The 26,549-nt window shown below is 27.5% G+C and overlaps 2 protein-coding genes across 4 annotated transcripts; both read left to right on the top strand.

The window, feature by feature from the left end:
• The first annotated feature begins 6,754 nt into the window (after positions 1-6,754).
• On the top strand, positions 6,755-8,015 carry LOC113383558 (zinc finger protein 277-like). Its single transcript, XM_026621815.1, has one exon. It carries the CDS (start codon positions 6,777-6,779, stop codon positions 8,013-8,015), a length of 1,239 nt encoding a protein of 412 aa, XP_026477600.1. The 5' UTR covers positions 6,755-6,776.
• A 712-nt stretch (positions 8,016-8,727) lies between these two features.
• LOC113382745 (diphthine--ammonia ligase-like) lies at positions 8,728-25,748 on the top strand. Of its 3 annotated transcripts, none has more exons than XM_026620975.1 (15): positions 8,728-8,894; positions 8,984-9,135; positions 11,499-11,631; positions 12,851-13,035; positions 14,081-14,154; positions 14,272-14,377; positions 14,444-14,613; positions 16,463-17,388; positions 17,673-17,897; positions 21,735-21,829; positions 22,907-23,047; positions 23,325-23,511; positions 24,866-24,967; positions 25,096-25,426; positions 25,643-25,748. In XM_026620975.1, exons 3-15 carry the CDS (start codon positions 11,517-11,519, stop codon positions 25,746-25,748), a joined length of 2,763 nt encoding a protein of 920 aa, XP_026476760.1. In that variant the 5' UTR covers positions 8,728-8,894; positions 8,984-9,135; positions 11,499-11,516. The 3 variants fall into 3 exon arrangements, with proteins under 3 accessions (XP_026476760.1, XP_026476758.1, XP_026476759.1); XM_026620973.1 differs by having other exon boundaries at positions 8,984-9,116; XM_026620974.1 differs by lacking the exon at positions 8,728-8,894 and having other exon boundaries at positions 8,911-9,116.
• The last annotated feature ends 801 nt before the right edge of the window (positions 25,749-26,549 follow it).

Genomic DNA, 26,549 nt, shown 5'->3' on the forward strand with positions numbered 1-26,549 from the left:
CTATATCAAATCTATTAAGAATCAATTCTTGGTGACTTTTTCCTTCAGTAACTATACATTTTGCTCATGCATATAGTTCTTTAAAATTATAGCAAATTTGCAAAATATACGTTGGTTTATGGAAAATAGAGAAATGAGAAAGGAATTTGCAACAATGTTGCAATGGCAATAATCTGTTATATTATTATATATGGCTTGGAAATAAATTTATAAATCATCATAAGTTACCACCAAAAAAATATCATAGAAGTATCATTGAAGAAGTGGTTAACGATTTGGAAGGAGAAAAAAAGCTGAGAAATTAAGAAACTGTAGGAAAAAATATTTTTGATTCAAGGATCTATTTTGAAACAGGATGTTATTTTTATAAATATTATGCAGTAATTAACTTACACTGGATCCTTGGCACATGAAATAGTTGTCAGCACATACTGATCACTAATCAAAGCTCCGGAGCAGACATAATCTATGTTTTCCAACAGACCTACAGCAAAGGCAATCTATGACACAAATTAATAATATAACTAAACATCATTTAAACATGATCATGCAAAATACAGTTTGTTTATCAAAATAAGTAAATGTTGAATATATTTTATATAAATATTTTTTATATAATTAATCTAAAATTACCAAAATTTAATTTCAAAGTTCCTGATGAAGGAAAAATTCCTTATCCCCGAAACAAAGAATATTTTACCCTGTTTCTTGAAAATAATAAAATAAATTAAACATTTGGGCTGTGTACTAAGTTAAGTTTATTGTTTAGAAATTATTTCTATATTATTTGTAGTTTCTATAAATCTTTGAAGTTATTAAAATGGATAATAATTTTTTAGAAAAGACAGATATTACAGCTGTTCAAAGAATGTGATATTATATCGCCAGCGAAAAAGTACAAAAAAATACAAGCAGTCAACATACAATTGTATGTTAATAAATAAAATTGAGGAAGAAAAGGTAGCGCATAGTTAAAAAAATTACAATCATAATTATGCGGATGGAAAAGTATAAAATTTCAATGTTTAAATTTCTTACCATGTAAGGATATTCCCTGGGCACTGGATTTGGATAAGGAAGATCTGAATTATTCTGCGGCGTTTGCCTACACATGTCTATTAGCGTGCCATTAAAATTGTACAATAATGATGGTACCCACAAGTGCGTTAACAAACTATACTTGTTACAATCTAAAACCAAAACTTTTATAAAACATTTATATAAATATTTCTTAAACATAAATCAATTATTTATTACGTTCGAGGGCAAGATCTCCAACTTTTTCGGTACAACTTTATCAGTCGGTGGTCCTAAATTTTCAGAAGTACAGCACACTACCGGAGTGTTTCCTTTGAATCCGCACAGGATAGGTCTCGTATCGTAATTGTAAATCGTCGAATGCACCCCTGCACACAAATCAAACGGGGTGCACCTGCCCACTGCATTTTTCGAATCGGTACAGAAATCACCTAAAATTATTATTAGATTAATAATTTTGATTATTTGCCAAAAATCATCTATGTTTAAATGCTGTTTTCTAAATCAATTTCATATCGATGAAATATAGCGCACATGTGGTTGGCCACACATTTGCTGATGCCAAAGCTGAGTTTGATTTTTGAAATTTATTTGTGATGTTTGCTTATTTTTGTTTTATTATTATTTTGCCATGAATTAAAACTAAACGGTCCTATAAGTTGTTGCGCTCAGTGGACTCAACTAATTTTGCCCGTTTTATAGATAGCATTAGCAACCCAAAGGGTTGTCCTATCTATATGTAATGAATTTCATTAGTATTACGATTACTTTAATACATTTATTTACTTTAATAGCGATAAATTCTTTATGGATGCAGCAGTGTAGGGTAAGGGCTATATATTCCTATCTATATTTTCAAGTGAAAACCATTGTCACTATACTGATTGACTTTTGGCTGATTTGGCTAAACTTTAAGGCATTAGGTTAAAATCTCATAACATTAACTACTGATCTACAATAGAGCCTCTATTACTTATTTTATCTGATCATTTGTAAAAGAGCATTTGTAGTTTTTTGACACAAAATATAACTTTTATCATTAACCTGTTTGCAGATCTAGACACAACCAACTTGCCTTTTTTGGTCCAGTCATTTAAGCTTATATTAAGTAAGAATCTCGGAATTCCAGACCCAGCAGTAAGCCTGTGAATACTTGTGTATTGACATCGTAAAGATGTCTAATATGATAGGGTGTTAATACCATATGTAGGCTTTGAGACAACTTTAGGGTATCAATATACAAGTATTCACAGACTTACGGCTGTGTATCTAAAATTCCGTAGTAGTTTAGTATTCTGTATATTGTTTTACTGGCGTTCTAAATCTGAAGATTATATTTCATTGTATACTATAATATTCAATTTCATTAAAATAGTTTAAGGCCCCAAAAGGTACTAAGAGTAGCGAATAAATTCTGTACTGAGTGTGATGCCGATTCTGCCGCACAACAGACCAACGTTATGGCAAGGCTATGTTATGAAAAACTTGTCATACTAAATATTGGCAAAAGCCATGTGGTTGCTGTGCAGTCAAGTGTTTTTCTCGGGTTGTCAGATAAAAAATCTATCCCAGAACGCGCACAAATATCAAAAAACGATTTTAGATAATAGGGTCTTTCTGACTCAGGTTCATAGCATAGAAGTGACGTTGCAGTTTATGTGTAAAACGCCTGAATGCACAGCAAATACATGATATTATGATAGTATGTATTCAATATGATTCAGTAGCATGATGTATGGAAGTTAATGTATGGAATAAAAATATTAATTAAAAATACATTTCCAGAACTTATTGATCGAATTTTAAGTATGTACGATATATGTTTTGATGTAGAATCATCGATTTAGATTCTGCATCACAAAATTTTATAATTTCATTTATTTATTTCACTTTAGGGATGGTAAAACGTGATAGAATAGCGTCCATTAATTACTTGGGGAAGGGAGGGGTATTGTAAGATATCACATGTATATATTTTTTACCTGATTTTTTTTTAAAAAAATCAATAATTTAAAAACAAAACCTCAAAATTTTTATTATTTTTTCTCGGTTGGAGGGGGGGGGTGATTTTGAATATCACCACGTATCAAAAAGAGAGGAGGGGTTCAAAAATCATTAATAGGTCAATCACGTGTAAGTAAATAGATAATAAAATATTAATGATCAAAACCTATTTTATTCAAGTCTATTCTAAGAGCATGGTTTAATCACTAATTCCAGGTTCGATACCTTCGACCGGCTTGATATCAAGCAATAGTGATATCAGATTTTTGAAAGTGTTGATGCAACATATATCTCCCCAGTATTAGACAAAAAAAAAACCTATAAAAATCTCATCAATCACTGGGTTGCATTACAATAACAGTAGGTTAAGGATTCATGAATCTTGAGGTGGACTTTACAACAGCTCATAAAACATATATAGTTCTGATTGCTATTTTTTACCAGAAACCAGAACTGTGTGTTTTGTAGAAATGCCTGCGAATGGCGATTCTCACTTGAGATCTATGAACTTAAGTTGATATTTGATATCATTCTGCCTGATATCGAGCTTAGCCGAAGTAGGGATCGAACCAAGGGCTAGTTTATGCCAGCCGATGTCCTTACCGGTTATACCAGGGCTGGACCTATGATTGCTGTTTAAACAAAAAATATTCAGAAAAATTGAGGCAATGAAGATTTGAATGAAAAAGTTATCTAAAGTTTTGCGATCTGTAAGTTGATTAAAGATTCATTTGTATCTGCAACTTGATAACTTATTTTATGAAAAATCTCATTAATTTTATTTTCAATTTAATGAATAAATTTGTTGTTTACATTGTACTTGCTAGGAATCTTCACAAATCGTAATTCAGAGAAAAACCCAACTATTTAAAGCTGTGAACTTGACTGGTGACGCCAAGATAATAAGCAAATTATTAATGTATATATATATATATATATATATATGTGTGAATTATAATACAGTAGAACCCCGTTAATACGATTATGCTCCGAAGGTTCTACCGCGTAATTCGCCACAATATACCGGTTCCTGCACTTTCAAATATCCTTATCCGGATGATACGATTTCTCGCTTAAAACACGTTTTTATCAGTTTCCTGAAAATTGCCTCAAACAGGTTTTACTATATAAATAATATTCTCTTTATTATTGCTATACAATCTACAAGGCTATTGACAAAGAAACATTTTCTTATAATTTGGATAAAGCATGGATAGAGCTATAATATTTAATATTTGTTAAATATATATATATATATATATATATATATATATAATGTTTCAGGTTATATTTATTGTTTTTTGGCAAGAGTTGAACTCACTGACCTTCATATTTGTTCAATTCAGTTGCTGTAACAACTAATACAGTCCACACCAGTATGAACAAAACATAATTAATTATAAACATTTCACTTCAATTAACTATAATTTATTTATTATTGAACAAAATCCAGTATTCACAATTTTAACCATTTATGAATGTTCACAATCGGAAAATAATAATCCAGAAATATTTATTTATTTATATGGAGCTACAATTTGACCTTATATGACTCGCGTGTGGAAGTTGTAATGTGAAAAAAATCTTTAAATCGTCTCCGTTTGTCACAGGGATATGAAACATTGTAATTTTTGAATAAAAAATTGTATAATTTAGTTTTTAATATGAATTTTTGAAATTTTGGTTTATTAGCTGAGGTTATTAATAAAATGTTATTTGGTATTAATTTATTAAATATTAAATGATATTAATAGATACTATTATTACTTGTAAATTTAAATCATTGCTACTTAAATATTTGAACTAATTAAAAATACAACATTTTTGTATATAAATTGTTACACAACTTTACGTTAAAACTTGTTAAACCTTTTTTACTTGAAAATTAATTTAGTTTCAATTAATAACTTTATTTTATTTTAGTATTTATTATACATACATATATATATATATATATATATATATATATATAAATAGTTTTATATAAACCCTTGTAAAAGCTTGTATGTGGGTGATAAAAAGAACCAACTGGACCCTTACCCTGGAAAAGTTGTAAACAATAAAAAACGGTATATAAAAAAGAAAATTAAGTTAAATAAAATTAATTTAACAAGAGATGAATTAAAAAATAGTTATTCCAACTCTGCTGATAAATATTTTTGATAAAATACCAGATCAAGGTTATTTACAGTGTTACCTCTGTAAAAAATGTACTCATGAATTATATATTTTGTATTGGTTGAATAAGGTAGTTATGTTTTTGTAAAACCCCTTAAAAATTAACATTGAGACATTGACCCTGTATGCTGTCTAATTTTACCACGCCTATGGGGTAAAAAGGACCAGGTGGCTTTTTTGGAAAACAACAGAAAAACATATATACATATATAATTTCTACAATGATGATTTAACTGATCATAGTCAGATAGTTGTTTGTTTGATATGTGTTATTTGTTGTGATATAATAATTATATCATATATAGTTTTTACTTTTCAATAATTAGATAATTTGACTTTGAGCAAATATATTGTGGAGACCAAACCTATCAATTAATTGATGAATCAATAAATTGATCAATTTTTAACATTTTTAACATTAACATTAACATTAACATCAATAATAAATTTGTTATACTTTCATATATTAGTTGTTGTATTTGTTATATTTTTATTTTCTATAATTTGCACATAATTTGAATTAATCAAATGAAGACTTGAAACGTATGCAAGATATATTTTCCAATATTCAGACTTTCTTTCTTTTTTATTTCTGTGGAATAGTAATATGGTTTATATGATATAGAATAAATAATAATTTATTAAATTATCAAGAGTAATTACCATCGTATCTGCCCTACCAATAAAATGGAGCCTCCAGACAATGGGGGCCCCTAACTTTTGCAAACAAAAATTAAGACAGTCTTTCAAATTTTTCATATAGGTTCAAATTTTTCAAAAGTCGTTTATACTTCTTTATCTTTGGTTATCGTCAGCTTTAAATAATTTTATAAATCAGTTTGCAAAAAAGGCTATAATATATAGTGTATATTTATAATTTTAATCGTTTGTAAAATGTCATAGATAGCTAATTATGATAGACTCACCTTTTGTAAAATAATATTGTTATCATTGAAATACTTACAGTAAATGTATTAATCTAATAGATAAACCATCAATGTACAAAAGTCTCAACATTTTGTTTTTTCACATTACAAACTTTTCGACTTGAATTTAAAACTTTGCTACTTGCGTTGTAGCTTACGAATATTGGAATATATTTTCGCGTTTATATTTTAATCCCTCTATTTATAAAAAAAACAAACTATCGTTGCAAAACATACAATATTTAAAATTATTATTTTATTTAAAGATAACTGTCAACTGTCAAATATCGTCATGTGCATAACTGCCAACTGCTTAGTCTCATTTAATAAGAGATTTTCGTTTGTGGCAACCCTATAATAATAATAATATGGTGGCAACATTGTCTGGCACAAATGTCAGTTTTCAAATAATAAAAGTGAATGTTCTGAAAAGAAAGAATCAAAATAAATTTGTGTAAAAGAAGAAAAAGGAAAACAAAGTAGATTTTTCTTGAATAATATTCAATAAGCATGACTATGTTTGATGTACACATTCATTATTTCAAATATAAATTTATGTCAAAATTGCTATAGTATATGAAAATAATTAATACATTATATATGTTTTAAGCAGGTTCAATTGTTTTAAACATGAATACAAATGAACTTTCGGATATAGAATCAACCAAACCATTTGGACCTTTAAATATATCAGAATATTTAAAGTCAATCACACTAGACAATGATGACAAATGCTCATGCATCTTATGTGATATGATATTTACCCTTCCCTTGGAGCAAACTGCTATGTTAACTCATTTCTATGTTAGTCATCGTCTAGTTATTTCTGATGTACACTTGATACCTGATTTAAAAGCATATATTGAATTTTGGAGGAAGGAATTTAAAGGTTATGAACTGTCTGAATATTGCACAACCATGCTTCTGGACCAAAAACCAGACGGCTCTTATTCAAAGAATGAGAAATATTATCTCTTAAGCGAAGTTCTTCCCAAAGATTATGAATTAAGAGTCAAACTACAAAAAATAAAGTACCAGGAAGTACTAGATTTATATCAAATGGAGCGAACAGCTTTAGATTTCAGTAAAGAATGCCTTTTTTGCAGAGAAGTTATTACTGGCACTCGAATATCATTTATAATGCATCTATTTGATAAGCATAATTTATTTCTGGGAAAATATAGCAATTTAGTTTACATAGAAGATATGATTAATTTATTGCAAAAGAAAATAGAACAATTTATTTGTATATACTGTGATAAAGTTTTCAAAGATCGTGTTACTTTAAAAGAACACATGAGAAAAAAATTTCATAAACAAGTCAATCCAAAAAATAAAGAATATGATAAGTTTTATCTAGTTAATTATAATTATTTCCAAAAGCAGAAGGATTCTAAAAGTGAACCAAAGGAAGTTCCAAATGATGATAATGTAGACAAATCAGACACTGAACAAATTGATAGCGATCCTGAATGGTGTGATTGGGACGGGTCTTTGCCAAATATTTTATGTTTATTTTGCAAATTTACTTCACCGGATTTTTGCAAATTATCTGAACATATGATTGAAACCCATAATTTTCATTTTGAGAATGTGGTTTCTGAACTAGATTTTTATAAAAAAGTAAAAGTTGTTAATTATATAAGAAGAAAGATATACTCCAATGAATGTATTTTATGTGAGAAGAAATGCGAAGATGAAGGACAATTACAAAACCATATTATTCAAGAAAATCACATTGGAATTCCAGATAAAAAACTCTGGGATCAACCTGAATATTTTTTTCCAACATTTGATGATGATAACTTCTTGTGTTATTTAGATGATATTAATGATGATACGGAAGAAAAATCTGTTAAAGAGAATTAAATAAGTTGAATAAAATTGTTATCCATAAATATCAATAGTCGTTTTGAATTAACTGAAATTATAAAATTCCTGTGATATAATGATAAAAACAAATATCATTGATTTAAAAGAAATTCAGAGTTACCTAAATAAATATATCATTTTATCAAAGCAATTATTCTGATAAAAGTATATACATTATTTATTAGATAAGATAAAATGTTGATACAATATTGTATTTATTTACAAGTATGTACTTGTAAATAAATAATCATTGTATGAATATACTTTGTTATATCAGATTTAATATTTTATTTAATATGTTATACTTTGAATTACATAAAAGCTGTTTAAAACAGTTTTAGTATTTTAATCATATAAAGTTTTTTGTTTAATCAATTTTTCAATACTTTTACTTTTTGAAATTTATAGTTAATTTTATTTATTCAATAAGTTAAATTTAATAAATTATTAATGCAACAGGTTTAGTAATTAATACTTTGGAATATCTTAATGTATAATGATTGAAATTAAAATTGCCAATACATTATTATCAAAAAATGATTTTTTCTTTTGAGGGTCGTTGAACCTAAAATAATATAATAAAAAAAGTAATAAATTTATTTATTGTGTATAATTTTATTATTTTTTTCATTTATGGGAATGCATAGTGTAATGCCAAAGGCGGTCCATTAGTATATTCCATGAATCGGTCATGTGTCAAAAATGCAGTTTCTGGATCGACGTAAACAAAAAATTTGTTTGTTTTTTGATAAAATGATTAAACTGAAATTATTGACCAATTTCGTTTGTTTTCCCACATTTTGTTATCATGTGATATGAGCTAGTTTATTTTCTGATTGGTGGACTCAGAGAGGAAAATATCTTTTTATAAATTTTGTAGGTCAAATGTCACTATACGTAAAAATTTGTGTGCATGCAGTTCTATGAAATTATAAATCATATTTAACTCAATTCATTTATTTCAGTACGATGATTTTTTCGCGTAGAAAATGTTAGTGTATTCGCTGAATAAACGAAAAAACTGTAGTAGTGAATTGTTTAAGAAGATACTAACGTAACCTAACCTAATTGTTTTCTGGAACTCATTCGGACAAACAGGTACTTGCACAACATACAGGTAGATAACAGATTTACAAACAAATATTTATATTTACATCACTCTATTTCTATAGTTGATTAGTTTGAAGTTCTAATTATTGCAAATAATTGCATTTTGCATTTATAACAGAGATAATAAGGATTTATTATATTTTCAAAATTATACTATTACAGTTTGTACCCAATAGGCAAAAATGCATAGTGTTTGACAGTTAATTTATTTACCTAATATACTCCTTATATCAGAATTCAAATAAAAACTCAAATAAAAAAAATAAATGAACTGTTATTCATTTTGATCTCATTGTGATCTGCTGATTTATTCCTTTTATTTGAATTTTGACACATATAGCACGAAGAATAAAAAAATTAAGGTAGGAAACCTTTTAATTTTGTATATATTAATGTAAGTTTAGGACGCAAACATAAATAAATCGAATACCTTTGTTCTAAGTATTGCAAACTTAGAATAACACTTGTCGATTAAATTTTTTTGTTATGAGTGGAAGGAAATTTTATTTAATAAGGAGATCACAATGTGTAACAAAAAACTGCTGATTGCCGAGTTACAAAGATTGTATTTTAAAAGGAGTTTTAAATTACACAATTAGCATAAGCATATTGGTATCTAAAAGACCATCAAGGTAAGAGATAATAAAACATTTATTATATTTTCAAAATTTCACTATTACAGTTTGTACCCAATAGCCAAAAATGCATAGTGTTTGACAGTTAATTTATTTACTTAATATACTCCTTGTATCAGAATTCACATAAAAACTCATTTTAAAATATATGTTAAAATAATTACAAAATACAACCCAGCAGTCTGTTATTCATTTTGATCTCATTGTGATCTGTTGATTTATTCCTTTTATTTGAATTTTGACACATATAGCACGAAGAAAAAAAAATTAAGGTAAGAAACCTTTCAATTTTGTATAAATTAATGTAAGTTCAGTAAGCAAACATAAATAAATCGATTACCTTTGTTCTAAGTATTGCATACTTAGAATAACACTTGTCGATTACATTTTTTTGTTATGAGTGGAAGGGAATTTAATTTAAAATAATATCACAAATAAGGAGATCACAGTAACAAAAAACTGCTGATTACCAAGTTACAAAAATTGTATTTTGAAAGGAGTTTTAAATTACATAATTAGCATAAGCATATTGGCATTTAATAGACCATCAAGATAAGAGGTGATAAAGGAGATAATAAAGGATTTATTATATTTTCAAAATTACACTATTACAGTTTGTACCTAATAGGCAAAAATGCATAGTGTTTGATGGTTCATTTATCTACTTCATGTACTCCTTGTATCAGATTTCAAATAAAAACTCATGTCAAAATATACACTAATATAATTACAAAATACAACCCAGCAGCCAGTTATTCATTTTAATCTCATAATGATCTGTTGATTTTATTCATCATTTTAAAATAAATTCTATTCCATCTATTACAATTTTGACACAAGCAGCACGAAAAGTAAATAAATTAAGGTAAGAGACTTTTCAAATTTGTATAAATAATGTAAATTCAGTACGGAAACATAAATAAATTGAATACCTTTGTTCTTGTGTGTTATTGCATACTTAGAATATCACTTGTCGATTAAATTTTTTTGTTATGAATGGAGAGTATTTAATTCAAAGTAATATCACTCACAATGAGTAACAAAAAACTGCTGATTACCGAGTTACAGAGATTGTATTTTAAAAGGAGTTTTAAATTCCACAATTAGCATAAGTAATCTAATCAGACCATCGAGGTAAGAGATCTTTCAAATTTGTACTAATTCATATAGTTTATTAATCAAAACATAAATAGATCAAATACCTTTTTTATAAGTATATATTTAATGCATTCTTAGAATAACTCATACTGATTAAATTTGTTGTAATGAGTCAAAGAGAATTTAATTCAAAGTAATATCACATCTAAATTGACAAATAATGAGAACACAATGAATAACAGAAATCTACTGAGTTTGGTACTGACAAAGATTGTATTTTAAAAGGTGTTTTAATTTAAATTTTGACACAAATAGCATATAAAGTAATTGAATAAGCTATCAAGGTAAGATGTTTTTCAAATTTATACAAATTAATATACATAGTTTAATATACATTACAATAACATAATAAATAGGTTGAATAACGTTTCATGATTAAATTTGTTGTAATGAGTCAATGAGAATTTAATTCAAAGAATATCACTGTTAAAATCGAGATAACAATGAATAACTGAAAGATATTGATGTTAGCAGTATTAACAACAGTTAATTATAACCGTTATGTAAAATAATATTTTACAATTTTACACTGACGGCCATATCAGATTATATTAAGAGAAAGTTTCTTTAATTTCAGCTTGAAAACAGTATCAAAATGAAAGTGGTAGCGTTGATTAGTGGTGGCAAGGACAGTTGCTATAATATGATGCAGTGCATTGCATCAGGACACGAGATAGTTGCTTTAGCTAATTTGGAACCGAAAGAAAAAGGTAAAGATTATTTTTGAAATCAAGTCAACTAAATTATCTATTTTAAATTTCATTAATTTTTTGCATAATTTGTGAATTGATTGAATCTTTAATTTCAATCCTAATCTTTCATAGCTTTTATTAGTTTTATGCTTTTTGTTAAAAATAACTTATTTTTTTAAAAGCAAGTACTTAGTCTAGATGACTAACAATAAGTGGTCAAGATAATTTAACAATTGTATAATAGGTAATTATCTAAAAATAATAATAAATGGTTCTATGCTCGAAGGCAGGCTAATGATGTAAGACAGTTGCTAGAAAATGATGTAGTAATAATAATTATAATAATAATAACAATAATAATATATAATGAATAACAATATTTGATTAATAATAGTGTATAATGAAATAATAATAATATGAATCTATTCATAATTTTTTATAATTAATTGATCACAATCATTTATAATTAATTGTAGATAGAAAAAAATGTATTACAAAAATTATAAATTAATTAAAATTAAGAGGTATTTTGTATTGATATCTAAGGAATATTAAGTAAAAGTTTACTAGATTGTATTTATCAAATTTATACATTTTGTATTTTAATTATTTCTGGGATTAATATAATATAAAATGCTTTTATTGGTATACATCATAGTTAAGGATAAATTTTATTAATAACATTATCAACGTTTAAAATATTTTATTGTAATTACATAGTATTGATAGGTGATCCATATTATGTGAATTTTATTGATCAAATCGTTACTTTTTCATCTTACTCTTGCATACTAATGTTTTACATATTTTTGTTTTAATTTTCTGGAAATAATATAATATCAAGTCGCGTTTTAAATGATATATCATTTATTTTTAAACAGGAGCACAAATACATTTATTTTAAACAAAATCATTTATACATACTAGTATGTACTACATTTAGCTAAATGCTTTTTTCGTCATAATTTCTTATATCAAAATTAAATAGAAAATATTTATTTTTATTCAATATATCTAATTTATATCAGTCCAAGAATTTATACGTAAAACATTTCGAAAATGCATTTGAATCAATTGAGTCCATGTGAGAAGGTAACATATGTTGTTAGACTATGATATCATGCCATCAAGTTTTGAACAAATTTTATATAGCACTTTGGAGAGTTTGTAATATTTTAGTATCAGTTGCCTTAAAATTTCAGTATTAAATTTCTACATATACTTTTTTCTCTCACAGATGAGCTGGATAGCTTCATGTACCAAACTGTGGGGCATACTGGTGTACCTTACATTGCCCAGGCTATGGAATTGCCCCTGTTCCGGAAGCTAACTGATGGATTATCAAAGCAACGTGGAAAATTTTACGAACCTACTGATAATGATGAAGTTGAAGACTTGTATCAACTCCTAAGCAGTGTTAAGGTATGTTAATAGTAGACTATCATACTAGTCTGTTGCGTCGAAAAGAGAATAATAATCTAAGAGAGAAGTTATGTTTTTGCTAGAAAATCCATTTAGTTCATTTTATGATATCTCGGTGTTACAAGTCAGTCTGATCTGAATCGTTTGATACCAAAATTGGAAAATGTCTATGTGTGTATGTGAACTAAAATTTGACTTTTTTTTGACGTTTTTCCAGGAACAGCAGCACCAATGTCAAATATTTAAAAGCTATTTTATGAAACTCGAAATTAATTAATATATTATTTATCATCTTAACGAATTAATCAGTAAGATATAGATATATCGATTTATTTATTTTTTTAAACACCCATAAAATAGCTCTAAGAGGACTTAAAAATACAATAAATTGTTTTATATAATAATTATTAAACATAAAATATAGATAAAATACAACATAGCAAAATACATAATGGACTTAAGAACACAACATAGCATAATACAGAATGTAACAATTTAACTCAATAACATAGAATAGAATAAGATAAAATAATAAAACATATTTGAAAAGAAATATAAAGGTTAACTGGAGAGATTATTTGAGGTAGTGTGGTGTTATGAATATCAACAACATTATTAATTAAGTTAAAGTTAGAGGTCATAAGTAGTATAGGCAAATAAGGGAGAATTAGATTTAGGAATATGACATTAAATTTAGGATTAGGATATAAATAACCAAGTTGCTGTGCGGCTTATAATGTCGGAGACTGTGGAAGATAAAACTTTTGTGATAATTCACGAATTTGCCAATTATTTAAGACAAATAGTTTAAGTATACTTAAACTTATTTTAAATAAGCATTCGTCTATTGCATATTCAGTGTATTTTTCAAAGGCGCCAAACAGGAAGCTCATGCAACATTACATGTAATACTACACCAAGTTTTAAATGTAATTTATGTAAAATATAAGTTTTTTTATTTTTGAAACCAATAACCTTTATTAAAATATTCTCATTATTATTTATAAAAATATGTTTTTAATCACCTACTTCATTTTGTTTTCAGGAACAAATAGAATTTGAAGCTGTAGCTGTTGGTGCAATATTATCAGACTATCAAAGGGTGCGTGTTGAAAATGTGTAAGTTCAAATATATATTATTTTGATTTATGATTAATCAAATATTAAATTATTTTTACCTTACGCAATAAGAATATTAACATGCAAATATTTGTATATACTCAAATTTTCTTATAGTTGTAGTCGTTTGAATCTAGTCTCATTGTGTTACCTGTGGAGAAGAGATCAGCATGAATTGCTTCAAGAGATGATTGATTGCGATGTCAAAGCTGTTATTATTAAAGTTAGTAATAATTGATTAAATACAATTTTGAGGAATTTGAGTTATATTTGTAATCTACTTTTATAGGTAGCTGCTTTGGGTCTTGATCCAGCTCGACATCTTGGCCGATCTTTGATCGAGATGCAACAGCATCTTAGTTTAGCGTCTGAAAGATATGGATTGAATGTTTGTGGAGAAGGTGGAGAATTTGAAACTTTTACACTTGATTGCCCGTTGTTCAAACGGCGGATAAACATGTAAGATATTACTTATATTTAATAGTCTCCATGCAAATTTGGTAGATTAATGTTTGAAAAACAATATTATTAAAAATATTAATATAATTTTAATTTGCTATTAAGAAAGGGTAGCAATATAGGCAACAGTGTAATTGCTCAGCTGAATAGTAGTTGAAATAAGATGGAATAGGAATTTATTTTTGTGCATTAGCTTAATAAATTGATGGCACTTACTTCTTGTTGAATAACATTTCTGTATTATATATATAGATTTTTTTTTTAATTCTTATTACATAGGTATTACATATATAGAAGTAAACAGCATTTTATGTAATTTACAACTTGTCCTAAAACATATTGAATGTTTGACATTTTCAATAGTAATCAGTTTTTTTTATTCTTTAAATTATTGTAATGGCTTTGTACTTGTACAAGTATTTTGAACATTCTATTATGAAAATTTTATTGAGCCATGTAATTTATGCTTTTTAATGTTAAAATTTATTATTGAAAAACATTGAATTAATGTAATTTAATTATTATTACACAAAAGATTACTTTTAAATTCTTCATGCAGATGTTTCTAGTCATTTTTCTTTTTATATATTATTATGAAAAACTTATGGAGCCATATAATTTATGTCTTTAAAATTTATTATTTAAAAACATTGAATTAATGTAATTTAATTATTATTACACAAAAGATTACTTTTAAATTCTTCATGCAGATGTTTTTAGTCATTTTTCTTTTTATATATTATTATGAAAAACTTATGGAGTCATATAATTTATGCCTTTAAAATTTATTATTTAAAAACATTGAATTAATGTAATTTAATCAATTTTACATTCAACATTACTTTTCAACAATCTTTTGAGACCTAAATTGGAAAAAGTATGTGTGTGAGTATGTATGTATGTATATAAGTCGATTTTTACCTTTCGACGAAATTTTCTCAAAAATGGTCAATCAAATTTAAAAGCCATTCGACATAACTCGGCAATGACTCGCGTTTATCAGGTTTGCGCGACAATCGGTCAAGCCGTTTTTTGCCAAAAAGTGCAAAATCTTTTGTCCACTTTTTAGTCAAAAATCTTGAATCGATTTTGAAAATTTAAAATTATTCGAAAGATATCATTTGAAAAACGTGCTGATTACTTTTTGACAAAGATCGGTCAGATCGGAAGAGCTTGAACTGCTAGTAATAATGTATAGATAGTTGTCCCGTCATTTGTTGTTTGTTGTTTGGGCTATGAGAGCTAATTTGTTTTGACATAAAGTAATCATATTTAATTTTTTTTTTAAATCAAAAATACTGTTTTGTGGAATTGATTCTGATATATATTGATGCAAGTAGAATCATGCAGGTAACATAGCAATACCATCATATTTATTTCATCCGAGAATTGGCCTCAATCTGGCATTTTCCAACTTTTACTAAAGTAAATCTCTTAGTTTTTAATAATCTGTATTATTAGTTGATTCTTACCTTCTTAGTTGATTGTTAATTAACTTGTTAGTTTTTTTCCCATGATTTTAATAAATCAAAGATATGATGATAGTGTGCCTAATCTTAATGAACGTACCAAAATATTCGTTAAATCATAAAAATTAATTATTTAATTAGATGCATATTTGTTATTAATAATGTGTAATAAAAATATTTGTACAAAATTGAATAATTTATAACATTATGTGTACCATACAGCAACACACTATACTTATAAATCACTCATAAATTAATATATTGATTTCTTATTGATTAAATCGATTATTTACACATGTCGCGAAGTTTATGCATCTTACTTTAAGGCAAAATGCCACCTACAACTAGTTATTTAATTGTTTCATTTTTATTTTTTGTAGTGATGAATCAGAAACAGTGATACACTCCAATGATCCAATAGCTCCAGTTGGCTACATGAACCTAACAAAACTGAGTCTAGTCGATAAAACAATCAATAAAACATGTAATGTGAAAAATTCTTTAGATTTTATAAACGATTTGAATTTATCGTCGTATAGTGATTTAAGTGATCCTGATTTGAGCGAATCTGAATTGGAATTAATTGAGAAACAGCAATGCGCTATTGATAGAGATAAGTCCAATAAAAACAAACAGATTTGTGATTCTGAAGATTGTTACCCAGTGCGAAATATAGAAATGCGTGATGTTTCTACAGACTGTTCAGGTATTCTTCCAAGTACAAGCCAAGTTCAAAATGTTAGTACAAATACAGAAGAGTTGAAAGACTATACCAGTGAATCATCACATATACAACAATCTTGTAGCAGGCATTCTAATAATAAAATTGATATTGAAACCCAAACATACAACCAAGAAGTCGAAACAAGGACAGCTGGGGCTCAAACAGTTGATATAATGGACTCAAAAGATGTTCAGTCAAGAACCAGTGATACTCAAACAGACAACACTGCCTTAAACAATAAACCGAATTTAAGGTTGCCTTCTATCCCGAGTCTTATAGAGACACCTATAATAGATATGACACTGCACAATACTACTTCTCCCCATCTACCAGGGAAAGAGGATAAGTTTTTTCCAAGCAAAGATTCGAAACTTCTTCGTACTCCATCTGAGAAGAAACGAGCTAATGAGCTGTTACTGCAAGATTTAGATAAATGGAAAGTAATGCATGAAAAGAAAGATATAATCTTGGAACCCAAGTTAATGTTTGACGAAGAATCAGGTTGGGGGTTTTTGAGTGCTCTTTATGGTTATGCTGATAACGCAGAAGATGCCATGGAGATAGTCGTCCAAAAAGCTTTAGGTAATTTTTTGTTTATGTAAAAGTAAAGTTCTTTTAAACCATTTGCAATGAAAATATTTTTATGTCAGTAACTTTATTCACTTGAGAATCAATTATTTGAAACAAACTTATGATAAAGGTTTTATTTTGATGCTATCATGTGCAAATAATTCATAGTTTGCTTTTAAATATTTATCAAAATCAATTTGATCTCCCAGTTGGGTAGTTCCGATATTTGGTTATTGAATAGCTGAAATGACTTCTTTTACAATTTTTCAACAACTTTCTGCAATTTTTTTTTTCAGAATTAATGCAGTCATCAAAGCTAGCTCCATCAGATCTGAGTTCAGTCAATCTTTATGTACGAGATCTGTCTGAATTTTCAACAATTAATCGCGTATACAGCAAGTTATTGCCCGAATTAAATCCTCCAAGCAGGGCTTGTGTCGAGATGCCTTTACCAGAGAGATGTCATATTGTAATGGAAATGGTATTCTACAAATGCCCAAATAATGGAGCGCATAATGGTGGTGAGTTAGAAAAATTCATACTTAATATAGATATGCTGGAATAATATATATATAATAATAATTTAATCTTTCATGTATATATATATATATATATATATATATATATATATAATAATAGAATCTTTCAAGTTTTATATATATATATATATATATATATATATATATATTAGGGTAGCCCTTATATGAATATTTTCGATTTTTTTTGCTCCCAGGGCTTCAAATGCTTTGAAAACGATAAAAAATTCTCTGAATGATTTATTTCTTAATATTACCTTTAAGATAGTCCGCATTCCAACCAAGTTTATTAAAAAACATTTTAGATTATCGGTTTTCTAATAGAATTATTTTCAGAATACCGAGAATTTTTATTAAAAAAAAATTTACCTGAATATGCAGTCTGAACAAAAAAAAATTGGTGACTAAAATTATTTACTGTTCAATTTTATTGATAGATTTATGCACTTTAGTAGGACAAAAGAAATAATGTTGGACCATGATTAAATATTTTTAAAAACAATTATTTACTGTTTAATCATATTTTTTACATATAAGGATGTGAATATTTAGTTTGAGAATAGTTCGAAAATTGAAATTAAAAATATCGAATGAAATAAAATTTGAAATTGATATATATTGGTTAAAATATCCAACAAATATTAATGAATAATGAAAATAACACTATGCATATTTCTAAAGAATTTTATAATTTATTTAATATATTGAAAACTTAATTAAGTGAATATAAACTAAAATACTTTTGATGATATATAATTATAATGATAAAATAGACCTAAATGAAAAAAACATCAAACTAAAACATAAAACTAAAATCTAATTTGTTATTTTGCTGTTAGCTGCATTTCTTGTAAACCTATCTTGTGCATGACGAAGCCATCCTCTAATATATTCCTCCACTTGAGCCTCCGACACAAAAAGATAGTTTTCGAAGACTGATTCAGAGACAATCTCTGAAATCATTGTTGGTTTTAGTATTAAAAATTTTTGATTAGTTCAATTAGTAATTATCCAATATATTCATTATTACCTTGGATTAATTTCACAAACTGCAGCGTCGAAAATTTCTTTTTTCCTTTGGTCCCAGCCCAGCTGTATTCCTTGGCAAACTCATCAGAAAATATTCTTTTTAGCAATGACACCGTTGCAATCCTCGGACAATGCCCGCCAATTCGTCCAAGCCTCGTTTTCTAATACAATAAGAGCATATCATATAGATAAATTCATAATATATTATGTTGTAATATGCACCAATATAATATTTACCATATTCTTCCTTTCGTGTGGAACTCTAAGAAATATCTCAAAATCAGCCATCGTTTCTTCAGTTTTCACAGGCAATAATCTGAAAATCTCCTCCAAATCGTCATCTTTGTCGGTATTCGACATAGAGCATGAACATTGCGGTCTGTTCACCAGGGTCTGAAGCAAATCGTTCATCCGCTTCATTTGCATATCTAACTTTGTAGTTTGTCTTTCAAAATCTGCAATTTATTAAACTTTTTTATTATCTTCATAACATATATTTGCATTAAATAAATAGCAAGATAACTTACCAGTCATACGCTGCATCTGCATATCTAACCTTCTTGTTGTTTGTTCTTCGAAATCTGCGATTTTTAAAACTCTTTAATTATCTTCATAAAAAACATTTACATTATATTAGTAGGAAGGTAACTTACCAGTTATATGCTGCATTAGCAAATCCAACTTTCTTGTTGTTTGTTTTTCGAAATCTGCATTTTTAAACTCTTTCGAAAGAGATAATTATCATTATCATATATTTATAACATAAATCTACATTACGTTAATAGCAAGATAACTTACCCCTCCGTTTGCTTTCACGGACATACTACATTATTATTATTATTAACTACTAAATTTATAATTACCTTGGTCCACATGTTCATAATAACGAGGTGCTTCAAAAACCTCCCGAGTACTGGCACTTGTTGGTATTTCATTATAATCGACAGCACGAGCACTTAAACTAGGAAAAGTTATCTCTTCCTCTTCAACAGAATTGTGAAAAGATTTTTCTGAGTTTATCCTTTCTAATTCCCAATTCAACCTCCTTCTAAAATGTCGATTTGACACAAAGCCAATGGATTTCCGAAATTTTCTATCCATACCTATTTATTTATGGAGTTTTTGTTTGAGAAAAATTAATAAGCGGAAAGTTTAGAGCAATAACTGTGACGCCTTGAGATCACGAATTTAGAATGGCGTCGACCATAAAAGGCACCAACATCGTGCCAGGTATAAAACCCTATGCGCATGCGCATCACCTACCGCGCATGCGCTTGGCAAGTCCTGTCGGGAAATTGAGCTACTAGGTTTACCTTGGTTCAACCTGCTGGGTCAAATATTTGTACAAACTTCCAGACGAGAAATGGTACACCTTGGGTCCAAATCAGTGTGTTATGCTTATATTTTTTTACCGGAACGTTAAAATTAAAAAAATAGGTTTAAAAACCGAGTTTTATATTTGTTCCTGTTCGGTTCGAAAAGGAAAGGAACAAAAATTATTGCAAAACCCATTTTACGCATATATATATATATATATATATATATATATATATATATATATATATATATATGTGTATTTTTATATTACAATAATAGGAAGGTGTAATAAAAATTATTTAAATTGTAAAATACAAATGATATAACAAACAACAATACATACATATTTTTAACAGTTTTAAACACTAATGGTTTTCATAAAATATTCCAAATAGGATTATGTTCAGGATCTTGTAGTTGAATTTTTCTTGTTCTGTTGTCATCCGCTGAACGATGAGACATTAAACAAGTTTTTACATAATTATCTGGATTAAATTATTATTGTGGTGGGCCATTCATATTTATAAATAAAAGATTTGTTAGATTTTTAATTAATATTCTATTTCTTTGTTCATTTAAATTAATATTCATATTACTGAATCCTCCACTCTGTCTAACTGCAAGGTACAATATATTTATGTATCGAATTAAGATTTCTATATTTTTGGAACTACGTTGCCTCTAGTATCAATATAATCTCTGAACGCATTGGTAGATCGCATCGGTGAGGTTAAATTAAATCTGGTGCATATGACCGGATTTCATTTTCTTCATAGCCAATTTCAATATCTGCTGGCCACTCCGTTGGTTCTAATACTCGAAATTCACTTATCAAATCATTTTCTATTTGTAGCAATTTTTTAAATTTATTTTTGCCGGAACGGGTTTCGGCCTAAAAATGATTTGTCAGAACGACGTTCCAGCGCGACAGCACCACTGGTCCAAATGCATAGTTCGACCTGCACAGTATTAAAATATATTTATTTTTTTATTTATTTATTTATTATACGCCAATCGGCTATATACAGTTAATTATATAGTAATATAACATAATAATGTTAAACTATGTTATTTATGCCGCATAGAACGACCATAATTAATTTTAGTTTCAAAGACTATTGTAAGCAAAGGGCTGAGTATTCCTGGCAATATTAATTAAAATTTAAATATCCTATCTAACATTTTGTTTTATTGAAATATGATTTTAGAAAACAGGAAGGACGTCATCGTTTTGCAACGGTATCATCAATATGGTACATTTGTCATTTTCATTTTTTTTTTAAGTATTTTATTCATGCATTGAAAACGTACAATTCTAACTAAATAACGGGTTTTCAAATTTTATAATTCACTCAAAAAAGACTAAACCGAAAAAAAACCGACAATTACCTCTGGTGTTAAACTTTTAAATATAATGTTCAAAAACTAAAATACAGTCAATGTACAATTTTTAATTTCCTGTTCAATTTTTTGTAGGAGATTATGAAATTCCTGAGAAGCATACTATCCATGTGCAAAGTATTTCACATTGGGCTCCTGCTAACATTGGACCTTATAGTCAAGCCAGCCGAGTGAGTAATTTAATAAACTAGCTGTAAGTGGAATTCTGTCTTAAGGCAATTAAGGCATCGTGCCTTAAGGCAAATTGCTGGAACTTGCCGTACCAAAAATTATTATTTTTTTAAAAACGATTGACATTTTTAAAAAAAAATTACTTCGAAAAAATAAGATTTTTGAGAAACTATAAATTAAACAAAAAATTACTTTTTTTTGAAAAAAATTTTTTTTCAAAAAAAAATCTATTTTTTTTTTTTTTTAATTTTTTTTGGAAAAAATAATGTTTTCTTTATTTTCGCATATTTTGGAAGATCTTTTTTCAAAGCAATCGTACTGCTTTAACTGCATAGAGACAAAATTTCAAAGCGCGTAAGCGCCGCGTCGCCGTCTAACGAATAAATATTGGTACGGAACCCATAGGAATGCAAACAAAATTTATACTTATTGTTAAAATCTCTATAAAATATCTGATAATTTGATGTGCATATGTCTAATGACCATTTTTGACCGCCAAATGGCATTTTTTTTTACTTTTTTCGTTAGATCTCCGAAACCGCTAGACCTGCCCTCATGAAAATTTGATCAATTCTTCATCTTGTCAATACAAGTCAAATGTTTTTTGAATTATTAAAATCGGACGCTCCGTTCTCTTAAAAAACTGAGTTTACCGTTTTCGGCACTTTTTGCCCGTATCTTTGGAACGGCTGGACCTGCCTTCGCCAAAAACTAATCAGCACGTCTCCTTATCAATACGAATCGAATGTTTTTTGAATTATTCAAATCGGTTGATCCGTGTTCCCGAAATCGTCGACGAAAATTTGTATCCGCACATACATACACACACGCACATACATACATACATACATACATACACACACACACATACATACATACATACATACACACACACACACACACACATATACATCCATTTTTTCTAAGGTATGCCAAAATGTTAAAAAACCTCTGAAACGTAAAGATATATAAAAATTTTCATTTTCGATTTTTTTGCGATTACTATAACTTACCTTACGGGAAGTTAATAAATTAATAACCAGCAATATTGTGTTTTAATTTTTTATTTTAATCAGGGCTCTGATGTTGTTCAACTGGCTGGACAAATAGGCCTTGTCCCTGGTTCTATGAAACTTGTTGATACAATAAGACATCAGTGCAAACTAGCTCTGAGACATGTTGCAAGAGTGGCTTTAGCTGCTGGATGTTCAGAACAAGTAAATAAAATAACTGATTGTATTCACGAAATTAAGCAGTAGTAATATTAATAATATTAATTTTAATTATATAACAACAATAATTTTATCTTTTTTTAAATTGCTTATTAGAAACTTAAATTAATTAGAATATAATATATATATTATCTATATATAGATGCATGTAATATATTCTATATATAATTGGAATTAATTAGAATATAATATAAAGTTGTAATTAAAATATTTTTTATATTATTCAATATCATTTTGTACATATGCTACTTTATTTCTACAGGTTCGTGATGTGGTTCAAGCAATATGTTTTGTGGCTCATCCAGCTCTGATTCGAGAATCCCGCAGACAATTGGAACGATTATCTAACTCAGCTCTGGTTTTGTATTGTGCAGGTTCAGGACCATTGCCACGTGGTGCTTCCGTTGAGTGGTCTGTATGGGCCCATAGGCACAACAAACAATTTCAATGTAAGTTCAAATTAAATAAATAATAAACACAGGGTTATCATATTTGCATGATGTATAACAACATAAAACTGATATTTCTGCTATTACTAATACGCTTTACTGAATAATTCTTATCTATTATTATTTATTATGAAGATTATAATCATTTGAAGCATTCCCAAAAACAAAAAAAAAGAGTGCGCGTAAGGTTCACACGTGATTGAAGTAAAACTTATTTGCTACTGTACAAGATGGCATTTAAGTAAAAATAAATACATCATATAACAATTTTGAATAATGTTTATTAGTAAAATGGTAACACTCATGATGAACATATTTATTAGTGGCAACCATTATACACATTTATATGATAAATTAAGAATTATATACTTAAAATAGCATTAAAAATATGTAAAATATTTAAAAACAATTATGTAATTAAAGTCATACTTCAAATATGACATGATCGGTTTGTCATTGTAATTAGCATTTAAACATGAATCTTCATTAGAGAAATGAAGTAATAAATTCTATAATATTTGTTCACACAGTGGATTATGTTAAACAACGCCTAAACAAATATTGTTTTTGCAACTTACAACACTTATCATGTAATTGTGTTTGAAGAACATCATGTAATTAAAATAACATACATTTATTGACTGACAATAAAAGTATGCAAAAAAAAAAAAAAAAATTTATTGACTGCTTGTATTTATTTTACTTTTTTGGCTGGCGATATAATCTCATTCTTTGAACAGCTGTAAAATCTGTCTTGCCTAAAATATATTTTTCATTTCCAATAACTTCAAAGATTTATAGAAACTACGAATAATATAGAAATAATTTCTAATCAATAAACTTACGTTTAGTACACGGCACAAATGTTTAATTTGCTTTATTATTTTCAAGGAATAGGGTAAAATATTCCTCTGATTCAGACATTTTTCATTAAATCAAGATTTGTACTACGATGTAACTTTAAAATGTTTATTTTTAAATGTTTATTTAAATGCCGATTTCCTTGTTGATATCGATACGTATACAACGACAGATCTCTATTCACATACACGACGACTAATCACAATCGACCCGTAATGATTTCATCGAGAACGAATGACGTACAGTTCGGGCGTAACGCTATTTCCGTTGCATTTGTACGGACTAGTACACCCTAGTTGCGCCTAAAGAAGTTTTACTTCAAAAAATTAGTTGATAAATAATAATAATCAGTTGATTCCATTTGGTGCTGTAATAAAAGAAATAATCTTTGTTTTATTACTATTTTTATATCTATATTCACATATGAGATGAGGATGATGTAACATTTTTGAAAATTTTGGGTATTTTATCTTAATACTTTAATATTTTTTAGATGAAGAAACCGGTTGCTCAATAGGAGAATTCAGTGTTGCTATAACAAGTCGATGGAATTATGAAGGCACAGTATGTGCTTGTATATGTCATCTTTCTACAGGTATTGTATTTAAAACACTCATTTTAATGAATAAACAGTTTTCTGTTCAATTAATTGCTATCATTTAAAGTTAAATTTTTATTCTTGAGACAACCTCTTATACAAAATAACAATTAATCTTTTATTAGCTTGCAGTCTGGGAGCTGATTCAGCTACAACAGCCTCTGCTGTGTCACCTTCTAGTGGAGACTATTCTCAGCTCATTCCTGGTCCACAGATCACAATTGAACAATTGTTGGAAACATTGCGTTATACAGCTAACAAACTATCTCGTTGCTCTGATGGCAAAACAGACAAATTTAGTAACGAATGTGTTGATGAAAGGGATAATGAAAATACAGGTCGTAGCAATTCTAATTCTATAGTTGGAGCAGCAAAGAAAAGGACTTTATCTTTTAAAGTTTTCTATCGGACAGATAGCGGTTTGAATGTTGAAGATTTAGTCACAGCTTGTCAAAGGTATATGATCTATTATATACAAATTATATATTATATATATATATTATATATATGTATGTAATGTGTGTGTGTGTGTAATTTACTTAATTAAAAATCCATTTCACAAGTTATATTGAAATCTTGACAATTGTTGTTTGTGAAACTTCTATCTTTAAGAAATTTGTGTTTAAAAAATATAATTTCTCAATAATAATAAATTTATGAATATCTTTGTAGATTGGAAGAGGAAATAGAACAAAATGTATTGTACACCATATTGCCCGCAAGTTATTTGCAGAATGCTTCTACATTCATCTCTATTTGCGGACTAAGATTTGATTAAAAAGTATAATAATTAGAATACAGATATATTTTTTCTGATATTTCTTTCCATGTGAGTGTAATAATAATTTTATATTTTATATTGGTTCTTTCTATTATTCTATATTCATATAATACAATTTACTTTTAATATTTTATTTGAAAATCTACTATTCGCACACTTCTCAAATATAAGTTATTGAAATTTAATATATAGAAATGGTTAGACTTTAAAAATATGATTCACATGGAAAGAAAGTTTATGGAAAAAATACATTCTGACTTGAATTTATGTACACATATGTGTATGTGAATATATGTGGAATATTGTTGTAAAGAGTTTAATGAGTGGCTACAACGACTCACTGTTGATTGAGCTCTCTTTGTTTGTTACTATAGTTTATATATATACAATACAGTTATATACATATTTATATAAATATTTATTTTTCGACAATATATCTTTTGTGTAAATAAAAATATTTGTTTTATTTAATAGACACAGAATAGTAAAGTAGTTACTGTCAATTATTATTAAAGTGATGCTAATAGTACTACTTCTTTACAAACTTTACAAAAAAGAAGAAGTTCATGTTGTTTCCTCAACGTTTTAAGTCATTCTTGATCTTCTGAAATCAAACCTGATGAGAAAAATATGTTTGTGAGCCAAAATTTTATCTTTTTTGGAGTTTTTTCAAAAATAGCTGTATTGATTTGATGCTTATAAATATATTTTCAATTAATATAATGTATTGTATTGAGCTATTTGATGAAACTCAAACCATTGAAAAATATCATTTAGAAATCGTGCTGATTAGTTTTT

This window comes from Ctenocephalides felis, unplaced genomic scaffold (genome assembly GCF_003426905.1).
Source record: "Ctenocephalides felis isolate EL2017-DRISC unplaced genomic scaffold, ASM342690v1 CF-g0.4_SCAFFOLD_03570, whole genome shotgun sequence".
Lineage (NCBI taxonomy): Eukaryota > Metazoa > Arthropoda > Insecta > Siphonaptera > Pulicidae > Ctenocephalides > Ctenocephalides felis.